Source organism: Enhydra lutris, unplaced genomic scaffold (assembly GCF_002288905.1).
Source record: "Enhydra lutris kenyoni isolate GAN:26980312 unplaced genomic scaffold, ASM228890v2 scaffoldscaffold10, whole genome shotgun sequence".
In the NCBI taxonomy this organism is placed as follows: Eukaryota; Metazoa; Chordata; class Mammalia; order Carnivora; family Mustelidae; genus Enhydra; species Enhydra lutris.
This window is the reverse complement of record NW_019154094.1, coordinates 9,172,652-9,189,750: the sequence shown is the minus strand read 5'-3', so window position 1 is coordinate 9,189,750 and position 17,099 is coordinate 9,172,652. Positions and strand designations below refer to the sequence as shown.

Sequence of the window (17,099 nt, the reverse complement as noted above, 5' to 3'; positions counted from 1 at the left end):
AAAGAAAGAAATGGTATTTTCAATTAAGGACCCTACAAGTTTATTATATGAATGGGAAGCTGGTATAGTTCTCTAATATCTAGGGATTTTTAAATGACCAAAACATTTCCAGCAACTCTAGGAAAAAAATCTTTTTTATGTTTCTTCTTTTAAAAATGTTTTATTGTTTCTTGAGGCTCAATTATACACAAGAAGCCCAAGTAAAAAAACAACTGATGCACTGATGATCCTGCATGGATTACAAACCAGAGCAGAGGTGTTTCTGCTGGGCGTGGATCTTCTCTGTACAATAAGCCTGACAAAGCATGTACTGGGCACAGGCACTGTGCGAGGTGCTGGGATCATGGAAAGAGAAGACACAGTCACTAGCACTCAAAGATGATAAAGAAGGGTGCTCCGGTTTTCATATTACAACCCAGGGACTTTCAGTGGTTACACCCAGTACTGGGTGGGGGAAGGGACATAGTGAGATTCCCATTATTTCCCCTTTCTCTCCAACAGTAAAGTACCTCTATTTTATCTGTTTCACTTACTGAACTGTCTCAAAAAATTCAGCTTTTAGAAAGGATTCTTCCACATACAAAGGTAAGTAATAAAGTTTATGAACCTTGGGCCTAGTGGAAAAATCGCAGCCAGAATCTGCATCCGCACAGCCCAGCACCTGTAGCTAGCATCCCTACCACAGCTGTCTTTTCCCACAGTCTTTCTAGGCCCACAGACTGGGAGACGTCAGTGACAAGGAAAACCCACATGACCCCAACAGTGAGGGTATCATTTTAGCTCTACACCAAAGTGAAGCAAGTTGCTTTAATTTTCAGGGCTATGTGGTCAGGATTAGAGGTACTGTGGAGCATGCAAATTAACTCCTTTTCTTTTGTACTGTTATAACTTCCATTTTTAATTTTCCTATGTATACCATGCAACTGGAAAAATGGAACAGCTGTTTTCAAATTTTAAGTAAAAATAAATAAATAAATAAAAGACCCGTAAAGCACTCTGAATAAAGGAAGCTTCCAGGCAATATAAAAGTATCCCAAATTTATTTTCTCTCTGCCCCAAGTAGAAGACAACCAGAGAACTCTCTGGACTCCCTAAAATTGGCTACCACTATCATCTCACCCCATCAGAGCTCTGCTGGCCTGTAGAGAAAGTGAAGCCCAGAGTGTCTCCTTGACTGCTCCCCACCCCGCAGTTGTTCATGTTTAAAGGCCTCATTGCTCTGCCAAGATACATGGTCTACTACCTCTGAGCCCCATTCTTTTGGCCTCTCTTCCAACCCAGGACAAACAGGAATGAAGGAGTCAGACCGACCTTCCTTTCTGTCCAGAAGAAGCTCTCCCTTTTGTAGGGCTGGAAAGGCACTGAGGGCTAAGACTGCTCTCAGACAGGAGGACATCATTAGCCTATTTCCCTGTGAACCCTCTCCTTCACATGCAACAAGGCAGGGCCCAGATCTTCCTGCATTATAGAGCAGGACCTCTCTGCTGAATTTGCTTTGTTCTGTGTTTCTCCTATGCATTTTCTCTGGCACTGAATAGATGCATCCTTTTCTTTCCCTGAGGTGGTGACAGCCAAGACTGGAATTCAAACTTCCATGTGGAAATAGGCATAAAAAAGAGGCCGTATGTGACTTCAAGGTACACTGGGATTTGAGGCAAAACTCCCAGATAGGTAAGAAGTTACTTTATCTTGTTTTTCCTTCTCTGTGCATCTATCTTCCCTGAAGGCCAGAGATGCTTATGACCCAGGTAATATCATCCTTCCACAATCTCCACCTCACCACAACTAGTAACTTTTACCTGATCTGCTTGCCTTCTCTCATATCATATAAGGAAAAGAAGACATCGGTGTCTTCACCAATAGTATTGTAGGTGAAACTCTTCAGGCTGAGGAAGAAGTGGTGTGGCACCGGCATCCGACAGGTTTCCCCATGACGTGGGCGCATTGTATCTACCTAAAGAGAAAGGCAAAAAAAAAAAAAAAACCAGTAAATATTGTAGTTACTCACTACACTGATCAGAAATAAAATGAAAACTAAATGACTAACTCTCCTTCTACTATCAAAGGGGATCATGTAAGAGAGACAGAAGGTGTCTTCTCTGCTAGTAGGGGAGTGTTGTGTCAATATGTGTGGTTTGAGACAGGCAAATATGTAGCTGGGAGAAGTAAACTGAGTGAAGGAGCTATGGGAACGGTAATTCCAACTTACGAGTGAACTTAATATCTTCATCAGGTCACAAACTTCTAAATTCTCCATGAACTTTTAAATTCAAAGTTTTTACTTGGAGACGTCGTCCTGATGCACTTGATTTACAGTGTTAGATGGTAACAGATACCATTCTAAATGACACTTTTACTTTCTCCCAGACGGATTCATTTCAGTCTCCCAGTCTATGTTATTTCAATTGTGCTTATGTAAATTTGCACAGAGGAGTGAGAGGAGACTGGCCAAATGTGCTTGGAGGTCAGGGTTATTTAGATGAAAGGCATCACACAATCAAGATGTCCGTGGTGGTTATCACTGCCTGTTGGCATCCCCATGCTGTGACCACTTCAAGTGCCGAGGGAAAAGACTCGGAGGCCTAGCTAAGCTGCTTACCTGGGATGTGCTTTGCTGGACACTCTGCCGGCTAGATAAGTGCTGTGGAAAGAAAGAAAGAAAAATTCACTCACCTGGGAAGGAAACTAATTTTTATGAAGCACCTTCTATATGCAAGGCATTCTGCAGTCTTTCATATATATGTTCTCACTTAAGTCTGATAACATTTTTAGAACAATGCTATTTGTATTTGATGAAAGCAACTAAAGTGGGGTGTAAGGAAGTGATGTGCTGAAGCTCATACAGCAAGAAGGTGGCCAAGTCTGGATTGTAACTCAAGCCTCACCAGCTCAAAGCCCCAGCCAAGTCACAGGTGCTCCCTCTGGATCTGTGCTTTGTCGCTGTCCTCTCCACACCCTCTACCACATCCCGAGCCTTGAGATCCAGCTTCTTTAGGCTCTCTACACTGGAGGAGGTATAGTCTTGAAACCCAAACATGCTGTTCCTTTGCTGCTGGCTGATGTTAGAAGAAGCAGATTCCAATCCTAGCTATATGCAAATGAGTCGTGAAATCAGATGAACTGCTTAGTCTCTGCAAAAGACAGTTTCCTCAGCTATAAAACTGACATAAAGCTTTTATTGTCTTCCTCAGAAGTTATTGTGAGGCTTAAATTACTTAATGGGAAGCAGCATGATACATTAGTTAGGGACCTAAGTGCAGAAGTCAGGACACTTGGTTTTAAATCTTGACTCACCTTTGTGTTTGCTCATCTATAAAGTAAGGATAACATTTTGTACTGAATTTAACCTCACAGGGTTTTGTGCAGATTAACCTGCCATGGAACCTCTCATATTTTAAGTGGCTGATCATTCTTATTTTATTGTTATTGGTATTCTTCTTTATAAGTAGTTATTATAGAAAAGTCAGTCATATTTAGGAGGAAACCCTGGCCAAGAAGAATTGTGGGTTCACAACAGTGCAGTCCCTGGTCTTGGTAAACTCAACAATGAGAGTTTCTATCTGCTCCTTTTGGGCCTCAGAAGTGTGAAACAGCACTTATTTGGTGAGCTAGTCTACATCACACGGGTAGGAAGGATGGCTGCTGAGTAGAATGGTTTCATTTCTTTTTTTTCTTGTACTCAATTTTCACAATAGTTTTATTTGTAAAAGCCCCAAAGTAAAAATAACATAAATGTCCATCAGTAGAAAAATGGGTAAACAATTTTTTAAATTTAAATTCAATTAGCCAACACATAGTACATCATTAGTTTTCATGATAGGGTTTAATGATTACTAGTTGCATATAACACCCAGTGCTCATCACATCACATTCCCTCCTTAATTTTATTTAGGGTTAAATGTGTGTATTTGGAAAACTGAATACAATTAAATATTAATTTAAATGTATCTTACTAGTTGTATTTGCTAATTATTAAATACTCATGTGTATTTTTAGCTATATTAGTTAATTATTATTGACTGTTAATGTTCATTCATGGGACTATTTGTTCCCAGGATATATATTAAATATAATAAAATAGGCCTCCACCAACTCAGGAAATCATCACACAGAATGTATACATACAAAAATATCCATCATATACAAAAAAGCTTTTAAAAAATCAAGCTTTCAAAAAAAATCAAGTTTTCTACAGCTTACTGACCCATATCCTACTGGGAAGGTTATTGGCCTAAAATGATTTCCATTGTTTTATTTTACTTTTAGGGGCTGCATTAAGTCATTCTTCTCAAGCAGATTTACTGATTAACTCTTAAAAATGAACTACCAATCTTAAACATAAATGTTCAATTATAACTATATATAAGAGTTTACAGCTAATTTCAGTATAAAACATCCCTTTTGACAATAACAAATGTCATTCTAGATTTCAGAAGCATCAAATTTGAGGAGAACTTTCAAGCCAGTTTAAAAGTTCACCACATGGGTGGCCAAAGAAAGGCACCAAAACTGGTATTCTGGAACGTCTCTTATGGCACTATAAGGAGAAACCACTTCCCTGTTACCAAGCAGCATCAGCTGGCTAGCTGATACGTTCCTCTGTATTATCTCCATGTTTGCTACCCAACTCTAGACTCCCCTCCCAGGGAGCAAAAAACCTTATCTTAATCATCTTTATATCCTAAGTACATCAGGCAATTTACAATGTACATAAAATATAAATTAGTTAAAAATTGCATGGACATTGCTAGTGGGAGTATATATAATCGTTGTGGAAAAAAATATGGCCAAATGTATTAGAGCTGAAGATGTGATTACTTAATCATTCAGTAATTTGTCTCCTGGTTATAAACTTCATAGTATTCAAAGACCTTTGTGAATATATATAAAATATTTGACAGGCCAGATTTCTGTCTGTCTATCTGTCTGGCCAGCCAAATACTAATACTCTTTTTTTTTTTTTTAAGATTCTTTTTATTTGACAGAGAGAGAGCAGAGCAGGCAGAGTAGCAGGCAGAGGGAGAGGGAGAAGCAGGCTCCCTGCTGAGCAGGGAGCCCGATGTGGGACCTGATCCCAGGATCCTTGATCATGATCTGGGCCAAAGGCAGATGCCCAACTGACTGAGCCACTCAGGCGCCCCAATACTAACACTTCTTTTTTTTAAATCTGTATTTCTGTTAATACTGGTAACTTATCTTTTCCTAGGAAAACTTTATTTTATCCAAGTTTTCTCATTTATTACCAGATAATTAAACAAAATATTCTGTTACAACTGCTTTTGTGTCCTTTATGTTTGGAATAAATTTGGAATAAATTTTCCTTTCTCATTAAAAAAATTTTTAAAATGTATACACTACATTACTGTAGTAATGACAAATTTCCCCTACACAGAAAGCATTTTCATCCCTTTTAAGTCTCTGGTTCATTTAATCTACATAAGTCTACCAATATGGAAAAAAAAACCCTACAACTTTAGATATTCTATTCACCTGAATAACACATTTAATTGCCTGCTATATATGTTTAGAATTGTGTTAAGTGTTGTGGGTCTTACAAGGGAATATAAGATATATCTAGTCAGGATCACTAATAAAATGATGTTTCATTGTTAGTAAATAATCCAATCAATTGATTTAAGTCCAGAAATGGAAGTACAAACATTGATCTAATAAAAATATTAATCAGCACTAGAAGATAACAGACTAACACTATTTGCAACACATGCTCATGTAGAAAGATAATAGCGTAACAGGAGGTTATAATGTGAGTGCTCTGTTAGATCTTTCCACAAAATAGAAGCTTTTATATAATCTTCAAGTTGTCTACATTCTCCAAAGAGGCATAGCTAATTACAATTAACATAAATACTTTGTTGTTGCCCTTCAAAATGCTTTCTAGTTTGGGTAGCACTAATTCTCTGTTGCTGAAAGTGGGTTTGGACATGTTATTAAGCAGAAGCAAGAGTTGAGGAGCGTTACAGGCTTCCTCTGATTCTTGTCGTATAGAAGAGCAAATCCATTTGTGCATTTAAATAGATTTTTTTAATCAATTATTACCACTCAGTACTTGCACAGGGGATTGGTTTGTGTTTTTTTTTGTTTTTGTTTTTGTTTTGTTTTGTTTTGTTTTGTTTTAGGAAAAACAACATGCTCTAAATGTAAGCTTGAGGTATAATTCTATTCATTAAGTTTTCATGTAAAATGAGAGACAAAGAGTATTAAAATCAGAAAGTTTCACATGGAGTCTTTGTAATCTCTAGTAATAGACTTAAGTGTTAATACAAAAAGACTCCAAAAGGTTATTCCTCTGAAACTTGTTGATAACTTTAAGAATTAACTCAGACACTTACTGTGCATTTACCATATGCAAATTAACATAAAAATAAGTGGTTTTCAATAAATTTGTGGACTTTCAAAAGGTTGGTTTCAAATGGTTTTTCTTCACCCTATTCAGTTCTTTCTATCTAAAAACAAATATATAGGATAAAAGACAGAAAAGTCAGCATGATATGAAAAAAATAAAAAGGGGCTTGAAACTTTCTTTGGCCTTTTGGATAAGTCAACTTTTTAAAATTAACATTTAAATGTATTAAAAGTAATATAAGCACATAGTATTAAAAGTTAAATAACACTAAAAGTCTTGCAATAAAATTACTGGTTCTATATTCACCCTGTACTATTTCCCAGAGATAAGTACTTTCAACTCTTTATAATTTTTTTCTAAAATTTATCAAGTATTTCTAAATGTCACATTTATATTGCTCTCTTCTTATGCAGTTTAAGATTTATCTATTTGTTTCTTATAATGGCAGCTGAGGATCTTAACATCTGTTTATATCTATTTCCCTTTCCTAATACCTTCTACTTTCCTAATACCTCACAAGTTTTGGTTAAAACTTATGGAGATGGGTTAACACGGAGGACATGGGGAGATGGAGAGGAGAAATGAGTTGGGGGAAATCGGAAGGGGAGATGAACCATGAAAGACTGTAGACCTGAGAAACAAACTGAGGATTTTGGAAGGGAGGGGGTGGGAGGTTGGGAGAGCCAGGTGGTGGGTATTATGGAGGGCACGTATTGCATGGAGCACTGGGTGTGGTGCATAAACAATGAATTCTGAACACTGGAAAGAAATAAAAAAGAAAAAAAAAAAAAAAGAACAGACCGAAAAAAAAAAAATAGTTGTGTTTGAATGCAAAAAAACCCCACAAACAAACCTTATTTATAAGATTGTAACTTTTAAATATTGTTTATTGAGGGACAGCTGGCTGGCTCCATCTGTTGAGCATCTGCCTTCAGCTCAGGTCATGATCTCAGGATCCTGGGATCGAGCCCCCCCATCAGGCTCTCTGCTCAACTGGGAGCCTGCTTTTCCCTCTTCTCCCAACTTGTGCTCTCTATTGTTATCTCTGTCTTTCTCTCTCAAATAAATAAAATATTTAAAAATAAATAAATATTGTTTACTGATGGACCAAATAGTGTACTTCAATTGTATTTCCTTTCTTCTACTACCTTCTGCTTTTGTTTTAGGAATCTTAGTTTTATTTAAATTATAGGGCCTCCTCTTATGTCCTCTGAAGCTCTATAAAATACCTTTAAAAAAATAAAATACCTTTCAAAAACATTCTCGATATGGTAAAACTACCACATATTCTCTGAAGTCATTTTTCTCCTGGAGAGGCTTCCTGGCTGCCCTTGTGCTCTCATCAGAACAAGTTACTCTCTAGGCCTATTACCCTCCAACGGAGTCCTAATTCTTTGTGCCTCTCCTTGAGTCACAGTGCCTTTCCTGGATGGCACATATAGCCTCTTTTGGTTTACTCCCTCATTTTAAACAAATGATTTATCCTTCAGTAGTTTCCTGAAAAAAGGTTTAAAGAGGCTTTTTGTTTTGATAATTGGAATGACCAGAATTTTCTTGAGGCTACTTTCCCATTTGATTGAGAATGTGGTTGAATAAAAATAGAATTCTAGGTCAAATTTTATTTTCCCTCAGAATTTTAAAGGCAATATTTCATTATTTTTTGGTTTTCAGTGTTGCTATTAAGAAGACAGATGCTATTCTTATGACAAATCCTTAGTAGGTGACCTATTTCTCTTGCTGGAAGCGTTCAGCTTTAGTGAGCTGAAGTTTCATAATTAAGTGCTAAATACTTATTGGGCCCTTTCAATCTGGACACTCATATCTATGTTCTGGGAAAGGTTTCTTTTCCCAGCTTCATTGAGATATAATTGACATATAATATTATATAAGTGTAAGGTACACAACATGATGATTTTTTATACATATAATGTTGCAAAACGAGCACCACAATAAGGTTAGTTAACACATCTTTTGTCTGACATAATTACCTTTTTGTTGTTGGCATGGTGAGAATGTTCAAGATCTACTTTTTTTTTTAACAACTTTCAAGTACAAAATATACTACTGTTAACTATAGTTCACCATGCTTCACATTAGATCCCAGAACTTAAATCCTCTTACAACTAGTATCTCCTCACTTCCCCTACTCCCCTGTCCCTGGCAACTCCCAATTTACTCTTTGTTTTTAATGAGTTCAGCTTTTTTAGATTTCACATATAAATGAGATCATAAGTATATGCCATTCTCTGACTTATTTCACTTAGTATAATGCTCTCAAGTTTTATCCATGTTGTCACAAATGGCAGTATTTCTGTCTTTACTATGGATGATTAATATTCCATTGTATATACACCATATTTTATTTATCCATTCATTCATCAATGGACACAGGTTGTTTCTATGTCTTGGCTATTGTGAATAATACTGCAATGCACAAGGAAGTGTAGCTATCTCTTTGAGATCCTGATTTCAATTCCTTTGATATATACCCAGAAATAGAATTGCTGGATCATATGGTAGTTCTATTTTCTATTTTTTTTTTTTTGAGGAATCTCCATTCTGTTTTTTATAGTGACCATACAAATTTGTATTTCTAACAATAGTGTACAAGAGTTCTCTTTTCTTTTTTTAAAGATCAATTTATTTTAGAGAGAGAGTGAGTGAGTTCAAGTTGGGGGAGAGGCAGAGGGAGAGAATCTCAAGCAGACTCCTCATTGAGCCTGATGATCTGAGGCTCAACCTCAAGACCCTGAGATCATGACCTGAGCAGAAATCACAGGCGGGTCGCTCAACTGACTGAGCCACCCAGGTGCCACAGGAGTTCTCTTTTCTATACATCCTTGCCACTATTTATCTCATCTTTTAAAAACACTTTCTCTTTTATTTTTGATCAGTGTAATATAATTGACATACATTGTTATATTGGTTTCAGGTGTACAATAATACTATACTATATGTTATCTAATGTTCACCACAGTTAAGTGTAGACACCATCTGTTACCATTTGATGTTATTATAATATTATTTTACTATATTCCCTATGCTGTACTTTCCACTCCATGAATTATTTATAACTGGAAGTTTGTACCTTCTGTCTTTCTGATGACAGGCACTCTAACAGGTATGAGGTAATATTTGATTGTGGTTTTGATTTGCACTTCCTAAATGACTGGTGATACTGAATACCTTTTCATGTATTTTTGTGTCTTCTTTAGAAAAGAGTCAAATCCTCTGACCATTTCAAAAATCAGATTATTTGGTTTCTTACTCTTGAACTTTAGAAGTTCCTTACGTATTTTGGATATTAACTCTTTGTCACCTTTGTGGTTTGTGAATATTTTCTTCTATCCTGTAGGCTGATTTGTCATTTTGTTGATTGTTTCTTTTGCTGTACAGAATTGACTTTTTTTTTTTAATGTCGCGCTTGTTGATTTTCACTTTCACTGATGTGCTCTTGGTGTCATATTCCAAAAAATATCACCAACACCAATGTCAAGCAGCTTTGCTCTGTTTTCTTCTGAGAGATTACAGTTTCAGGTCTAATATTTAATCCATTTATAGTTAATTTTTGTGAGTGGTTGTAAGACAGAGGTACAATTTCATTCTTCTGCATGTGAATATCCAGTTTTCCCAACATTTACTGAAGAGACTATCCTTTCCTCATTGAATATTATTAACGTTCCTGTCAAATATTAGTTCACCATATATGTGTGGGTTTACTACTGGGGTCTCAGTTCTGTTCCATTGGTCTGTGCACCTATTTTAATGCCAGTGCCACAATGGTTTTGTTTTGTTTTGTTTTGCACACTGTTTTGATTACTATACATTTATAATATAGTTTGAAATCAGAAAGTGTGATACCTCCAGCTTTGTTCTTTCTCAAGACTGGTTGGCTATACAAGGTATATTGTAGTTCCATTTGAATTTTAGGATTGTTTTTTCTATTTCCGGAAAATCCCACTGGCATTTTGATAAGGATTGTATTGAGTCTATCCATGGCTTTATGCAGTATGGACATTTTAAGAATATTAATTCTTCGGGCACTTGGGTGGCTCAGTGGGTTAAGCCTCTGCCTTCGGCTCAGGTCATGATCTCAGGGTCCTGGGATTGAGCCCCGCATCGGTCTCTCTGCTCAGTGGGGAGCCTGCTTCCCCTCCTCTCTCTGCCTACTTGTGATCTCTCTCTCTCTGTGTCAAATAAATACAATCTTTGAAAAGAAAGAATATTAATTCTTCTAATTCATAAACATGGGATATCTTTCCATTTACTTGTGTCTTCTTTAATGTCTTTCATCAACGTCATAATTTTTAGTGTATAGCTCTTTCACGTCCTTGATTAAATTATTCCTAAGTATTTTATTGTTTTTGATGCTATTGTAAATGGGATTGTTTTCTTTATTTCTTTTTCAGATAGTTCATTGTTAGTATATTCTGACTTTTGCAATTAACTTTTTAAAAATTTTTATTTCTTTTCAATGTTCCAGAATTCATTGTTTAGGCACCACACCCAGTGCTCCATGCAATACATGCCCTCCATAATACCCACCACCAGTTTCACCCAACTCCCCACCCAGTTAACTTTTGCATGTTGATTCTGTATTCTGAAACTTTACTGAATTCATTAGTTAGCAGTTTGGGGGGAGAAGCTTCCAGATTTTCTCTATATAAGGTCATGTCATATGCAGATAGAAACAATTTTACTTCTCCCTTACCAATTTGGATGGCTTTTCTTTTTCTTCTTGCCTAATCACTCTGGCTAAAACTTCTAATACTATGTTGAAAAGGAATAGTGAGATTAGGTACCCTTGTCTGGTTTTGATGTTAGAGGAAAAGCTTCCAACATTTCACTGTTGAGCATGATGTCAACTGTGGGCTTGTCACAGTCGTCTTTATCATGTTGAGGTATGTAGCTTCTGTGTCCATTTTGTTGAGAGCTTTTTTTTTTTTTTAAGATTTATTTTAGAGAGAGAGAGGGAGAGAGATGGGGGGGTGAGGGGCAGAGGAAAAGGGAAAGAGAGTCCTGAGCAGACTCTGTGTTGAGCACGGAGCCCAATTTGGGGCTCGATCTCTTAACACTGATATCACAACATGAACTGAAACCAAGAGTTGGGCGCTCAACCAACTGCACCACCCAGGTGCCCATTTTGTTGAGAGTTTTTATCATGAAAGGATGTTGAATTCTGACAAGTGCTTTTTCTGCATCTATTGAAATGATCATATGATTTCAATTTATCATTCCATTAATATGATGTATTATCACCTTTATGCTGAACAATCCTTGAAATTCGGAAATAAATCCCACTTGTTCTTGGTGTATGATACCTCTAATGAGCTATTTAATTTGATTTGCTAGTATTTTGTTGAGAATTTTGCATCTCTATTCATCAGAAATATTGGTCTGTAGATTTCTTGTTTTTTTTTTTAAATTATGTTCAGTTAGTCAACATATAGTATTCATTAGCTTTTGAGTGTTCAATGATTCATTAATTGTTATAAGCAATTCATTAATTGCCTATAACATCCAGTGCTCATCACAACACATGCCCTCCTTAATAACAATTATCCAGTTACCCCAACCCCCACCCCTTCCTTCAGTAATCCTCCAGTTTAGTGTCCTTATCCGACTTTTGGTATCAGGAAAATGCTGGCCTTGTAAAACAAGTCTGGGAATATTCCCTCCTCTTCAATTTTTTAGAAGACTCTGAGAAGCACTAGTATTCATTCTTCTTAAATGTTCAACAAACGTCACCCATGAAGCCATTTTATCTTCAGCTTTTCTTTGTTAGGAAGTTTTTGGTTACTGAGTCACCCTCCTTACTTGTTAATAGTCTGTTCAGCCTTTCTATTTCTTCTTGATTTAGTCTTGGTAGGTTGTATGTTTCATCTAGGTTGCCCAATTTGTTGACATATAATTATTCACACTAGTCTCTTATTATCATTTATATTTGTTGTATCAGTTGTAATGTCCTCCTTCATCTATAATTTCATTTACTTGAGTCCTCTTTTCTTGGCAAGTCTAGCTAAAGGTTTTTCAATTCTGTTTATCTTTTTTTAAAACCCAACTCTTAGTTTCCTTCCTTGATCTTTTCTATTGCTTTTATGTTCATTTTCTATATTTTTAGCAGAGCTTTATCTCCTTCCTTCTGCTAAATTTAGACTGAACTTCATCTCCTTCCTTCTGCTAAATTTGGACTTAGTTTGTTATTTTTCTAGTTCTTTGAGGTACAAAGATCAGTTACTTGAGATTTTTCTTAATGTAAGCATTTATTACTATAAACTTTCCTCTTAGAACTGCTTTATTTTTAAATTTATTTAATGTTTGATAAGTTTTAGTATGTTGTGTTTCCATTTTTTGTCTCAAGATTTTTTTTTTAAATTTCCCTTTTGATTTCTTCCGTGCCCCACTGGTTATTCAGGAGTGTGGTGTTTAATTTTCACATATTTGTGAATTTTCCAGCTTTCTTCCTATTATTGATTTCTAGTTTTAAATCATTGTCATAAGAAAAAATATTTAATATTATTTCAATCTTCTTAAATTTGTTTATACTTATCTTGTGGCCTAATGTTGATCTATCCTGGAGATTGTCCATGTGCAATGTATGTCCTACTCTGCTTTAGGATGGGATATTCTGTATATGTGTGTTAGGTCCATTAGGTCCTAAGTATAGGGACCTAAGTCAAGTCTAATGTGTCTTTATTGATTTTCTGTCTGGATTATCTATCCAGTATTGAAAGTGGGCCATTGATGACCCTACTATTATTGTATTGCTGTCTATTTCTCCCTTTAGTTTTGTTAATATTTGCTTTCTATATTTAGGTGCTCTGAAGCTAGGGGTATATACATTTATATCTGTCTTATGCTCTTAATGAACTGACCCTTTTGTCATTATATAACCACATTATTTGTCTCATTACAGCTTTTGACTGAAAGTCTATTTTGTCTGATAAAGAATACCTACCACTGCTGTCTTTTGGTTTCCATTTGAATGGAGTATCTTTTTTCCTATGCATTTACGCTCATCCTATGTGTGTCCTCAAAGCTAAAGTAAGTCTGTTGTAAGTAACATATTCTTGGATCATTTCTTAATCTATTTAGCCACTCTATGTCCTTGATTGAGAATTTAATCCATTTACCTTAAAAGTAATTATTGATAGGGAAGGATTCATTAGTACCCCTTACAAAAACTGTTTTCTGAAAAAAAGTTTGTTTTCTGGCTCTTTTTGTAGTTCCTTCATTCCTGTCCTCCTCTCTTGCTGTCTTTCTTTGTGAATTGATGATTTTCCACAGTGGTATGCTTTGATTCCCTTCTCTTTATTTCACATGTATTTACTGTAGGTTTTTGCTTTCTGGTTACATGAGATGTTATAAGATGTTACATAAAACATCTTATAGCTGTAACAATCTATTTTAGGATAATTAGAACTTAACTGCAACCCCATACAAAATCTCTACCCTTTTACTCAACCCCTCCCCCTTTATGTTTTAGATGTTCTAATTTATATGTTTTTATATTGTATATCCATTAGCCAATTATATTAGCAATAGTGACTTTTTTCATGTTTCAAGTTTTTATTTAAATTCTAGTTAGTTAACATAGAGTGTAATATTAGTTTCAGGAGTAAAATTTAATGACTCATTATTTACATATAACACCCAGTACTCATCACAAGTGCCCTCCTTAATATCCATCACCCATTTAGCCCACAACCTACCCACCTCTCCTCCAACAACCCTTAGATTGTTCTTTATGGTTAAGAGTCTTATGGTTTACCTCCCTCTCTATTTTTTCCCCTTATGTTTATCTGTTTTGTTTTCTTAAATTCCACATCTGGATGAAGTCAATCGGTATTTGTCTTCCTCTGATTGACTTACTTAATTTAGCACAACACAGTCTAGCTCCATCCATGTTGTTGCAAATGGCAAGACTTTATTCCTTTTTATGGCTGAATAATATTCCATTGCATATATTTATCCATTCATCAGTCAATGGACATTTAGGTTCTTTCCATAATTTGGCTATTGTTGATAATGCTGCTATAAACATCAGGGTGCATGTGCCCCTTTGAATCAGTATTTTTGTATCCTCTGGGTAAAAACCTAGTAATGCAATTGCTGGGTCATAGGGTAGTTCTATTTTTAACTTTTTGAGGAAATTCCATACTGTTGCAGAGTGGCTGCACAGGTTTGTATTCCCACCAATGTTAAGAGTGTTCCCCTTCCTCCACATCTTAGCCAACACCTGTTGTTTCTTGTGTTGCCAATTTTAGCCATTCTGACTGGTTTGAGGTGATATCTCATTTGTAGTTTTTATTTATATTTCCCTGATGATGAGTGAGGATGTGCATCTTTTCATTGTCTGTTGACCATTTAGATGTCTTCTTTGGAAAAATGTCTGTTCATGTCTTCTGCCCATTTCTTAACTGGATTATTCATTTTTTGGGTGTTGAGTTTGCTAAGTTCTTTATAGATTTTAGATACTAACCCTTTATCAGATATGTCATTTGCAAATATCTTCTCCCATTCTGAAGGCTGCCTTTTAGTTTTGTTGATTGTTTCCTTCACTGTGCAGAAGCTTTTTAACTTGATGAAGCCTCAGTACTTCATTTTTGCTTCTGTTCCCCTTGCCTCCAGAGAGGTATCTAGTAAGAAACTGCCAAGACTGATCTCAAAGAGGTTTCTGCTGGTGTTGTCCTCTAGGATTTTAGTGGTTTCCTGTCCAGGTCTATCATCCATTTTGAACTTATATTTGTGTATGGTGTAAAAAAGTGGCCTAGTTTCATTATTCTGCATGTTGCTTTCCAGTTTTCCTAATACCATTTGTTGAAGAGACTGACTCTTTTCCACTGGATATCTTGGTTTGTCAAAGATTAGTTAATCATATAGTTGTGGATCCATTTCTGGGTTATCTATTCTGTTCCACTGATCTATCTGTCTGTTTTTGTGTTAGCTATAGTTATTTTAAAATTTTCTGTCCTTTAACCTTTACTAGAGTTATAGACCATCATATTATAGTACTAGAGTATTCTGAATTTGACTATATACTTATCTTTACCATGTGTTTTATATTTTCCTGCATTTTCATGCCATTAATTAACCTTTTTCTTTTTTTCATCTCAGCTTGAAGAACTTGCAGTGCTTCTTGTAAGGCAGGTCTAGTAATTTTGAACTCCCTCAGCTTTTGTCTGGGAAAATCTTTATATTTCCTTTATTTACTTCTGAAGGACAACTTTCCTGAGCAAAGTATTATTGGCTGGCAGGTCTTTTTTTTTCTTTCAGTACTTTGAACATATCATCCCCTTCTCTCCTGGCCTGCAAGATTTCTGCTAAGAAATATGCTCATAGCCCTATGAGGGTTGCCTTGTAAGTGACAATCTTCTTTTTTATTGTTGCTTTCAAGATTCTTTGATTTTTTTTAAAAGATTTTATTTGACACAGAGAGACAGCAGCAGGAACAAAGCAGGGGGAATGGGAGAGGAAGAAGCAGCCTTCCGGCCTAGCAGGGAGCCCAATGTGGGGCTGGATCGCAGGACACTGGGATCAAGACCTGGGCCGAAGGCAGATGCTTAATGACTGAGCCACCCAGGTGCCCAAGATTCATTCATTCTTTCTTTCTTTCTTTCTTTCTTTCTTTCTTTCTTTCTTTCTTTCTTTCTTTCCTTTCTTTCTTTCTTTCTTTCTTTCTTTCTTTCTTTTTTAATTATCATTTTTTAAAATTTATTTTCAGCATAACAGTATTCATTGTTTTTGTACCACACCCAGTGCTCCATGCAGTCCGTGCCCTCTTTAATACCCACCACCTGGTTCCCCCAAACTCCCACCCCCCTACCTCTTCAAACCCTTCAGATTGTTTTTCAGAGTCCATAGTCTCTCATTGTTCACCTCCCCTTCCAATTTCCCCCAAATACCTTCTCCTAACTCCCCATGTCCTCCATGCTATTTGTTATGCTCCACAAATAAGTGAAACCATATGATAATTGATGAAACCATATGATAATTGACTTTCTCTGCTTGACTTATTTCACTCAGCATAATCTCTTCTAGTCCTGTCCATGTTGCTACAAAAGTTGGGTATTCATCCTTTCTGATGGAGGCATAATACTCCATCGTGTATATGGACCACATCTTCCATATCCATTCGTCCATTGAAGGGCATCTTAGTTCTTTCCATAGTTTGGCAACCATGGCCATTGCTGCTATAAACATTGGGGTACAGATGGCCCTTCTTTTCACTACATCTGTGTCTTTGGGGTAAATACCCGGTAGTGCAATGGCAGGGTCATAGGGAAGCTCTATTTTTAATTTCTTGAGGAATCTCCACACTGTTCTCCAAAGTGGCTGCACCAACTTGCATTCCCACCAACAGTGTAAGAGGGTTCCCCTTTCTCCACATCCCCTCCAACACATGTTGTTTCCTGTCTTGCTAATTTTGGCCATTCTAACTGGTGTAAGGTGATATCTCAATGTGGTTTTAATTTGAATCTCCCTGATGGCTAGTGATGATGAACATTTTTTCATGTGTCTGATAGCCATTTGTATGTTTTCACTGGAGAAGTGTCTGTTCATATCTTTTGCCCATTTTTTGATATGATTATCTGTTTTGTGTGTGTTGAGTTTGAGGAGTTCTTTATAGATCCTGGATATCAATCTTTTGTCTGTACTGTCATTTGCAAATATCTTCTCCCATTCTGTGGGTTGCCTCTTTGTTTTGTTGACTGTTTCCTTTGTTGTGCAGAAG

The 17,099-nt window shown here is 36.3% G+C and overlaps 1 protein-coding gene across 1 annotated transcript in view; it reads right to left on the bottom strand.

Moving 5' to 3' along the window:
* LOC111144134 (dedicator of cytokinesis 3) overlaps nt 1–17,099 on the bottom strand; it is a 588,346-nt gene that overhangs the window by 181,232 nt on the left and 390,015 nt on the right. The window contains exons 8-9 of the mRNA XM_022498293.1: nt 2,600–2,641; nt 1,800–1,954 (exon numbers count right to left, since the gene is read on the bottom strand). Coding sequence (XP_022354001.1) covers nt 1,800–1,954; nt 2,600–2,641 — 197 coding nt within the window. The remainder of the gene's footprint in view (nt 1–1,799; nt 1,955–2,599; nt 2,642–17,099) is intronic.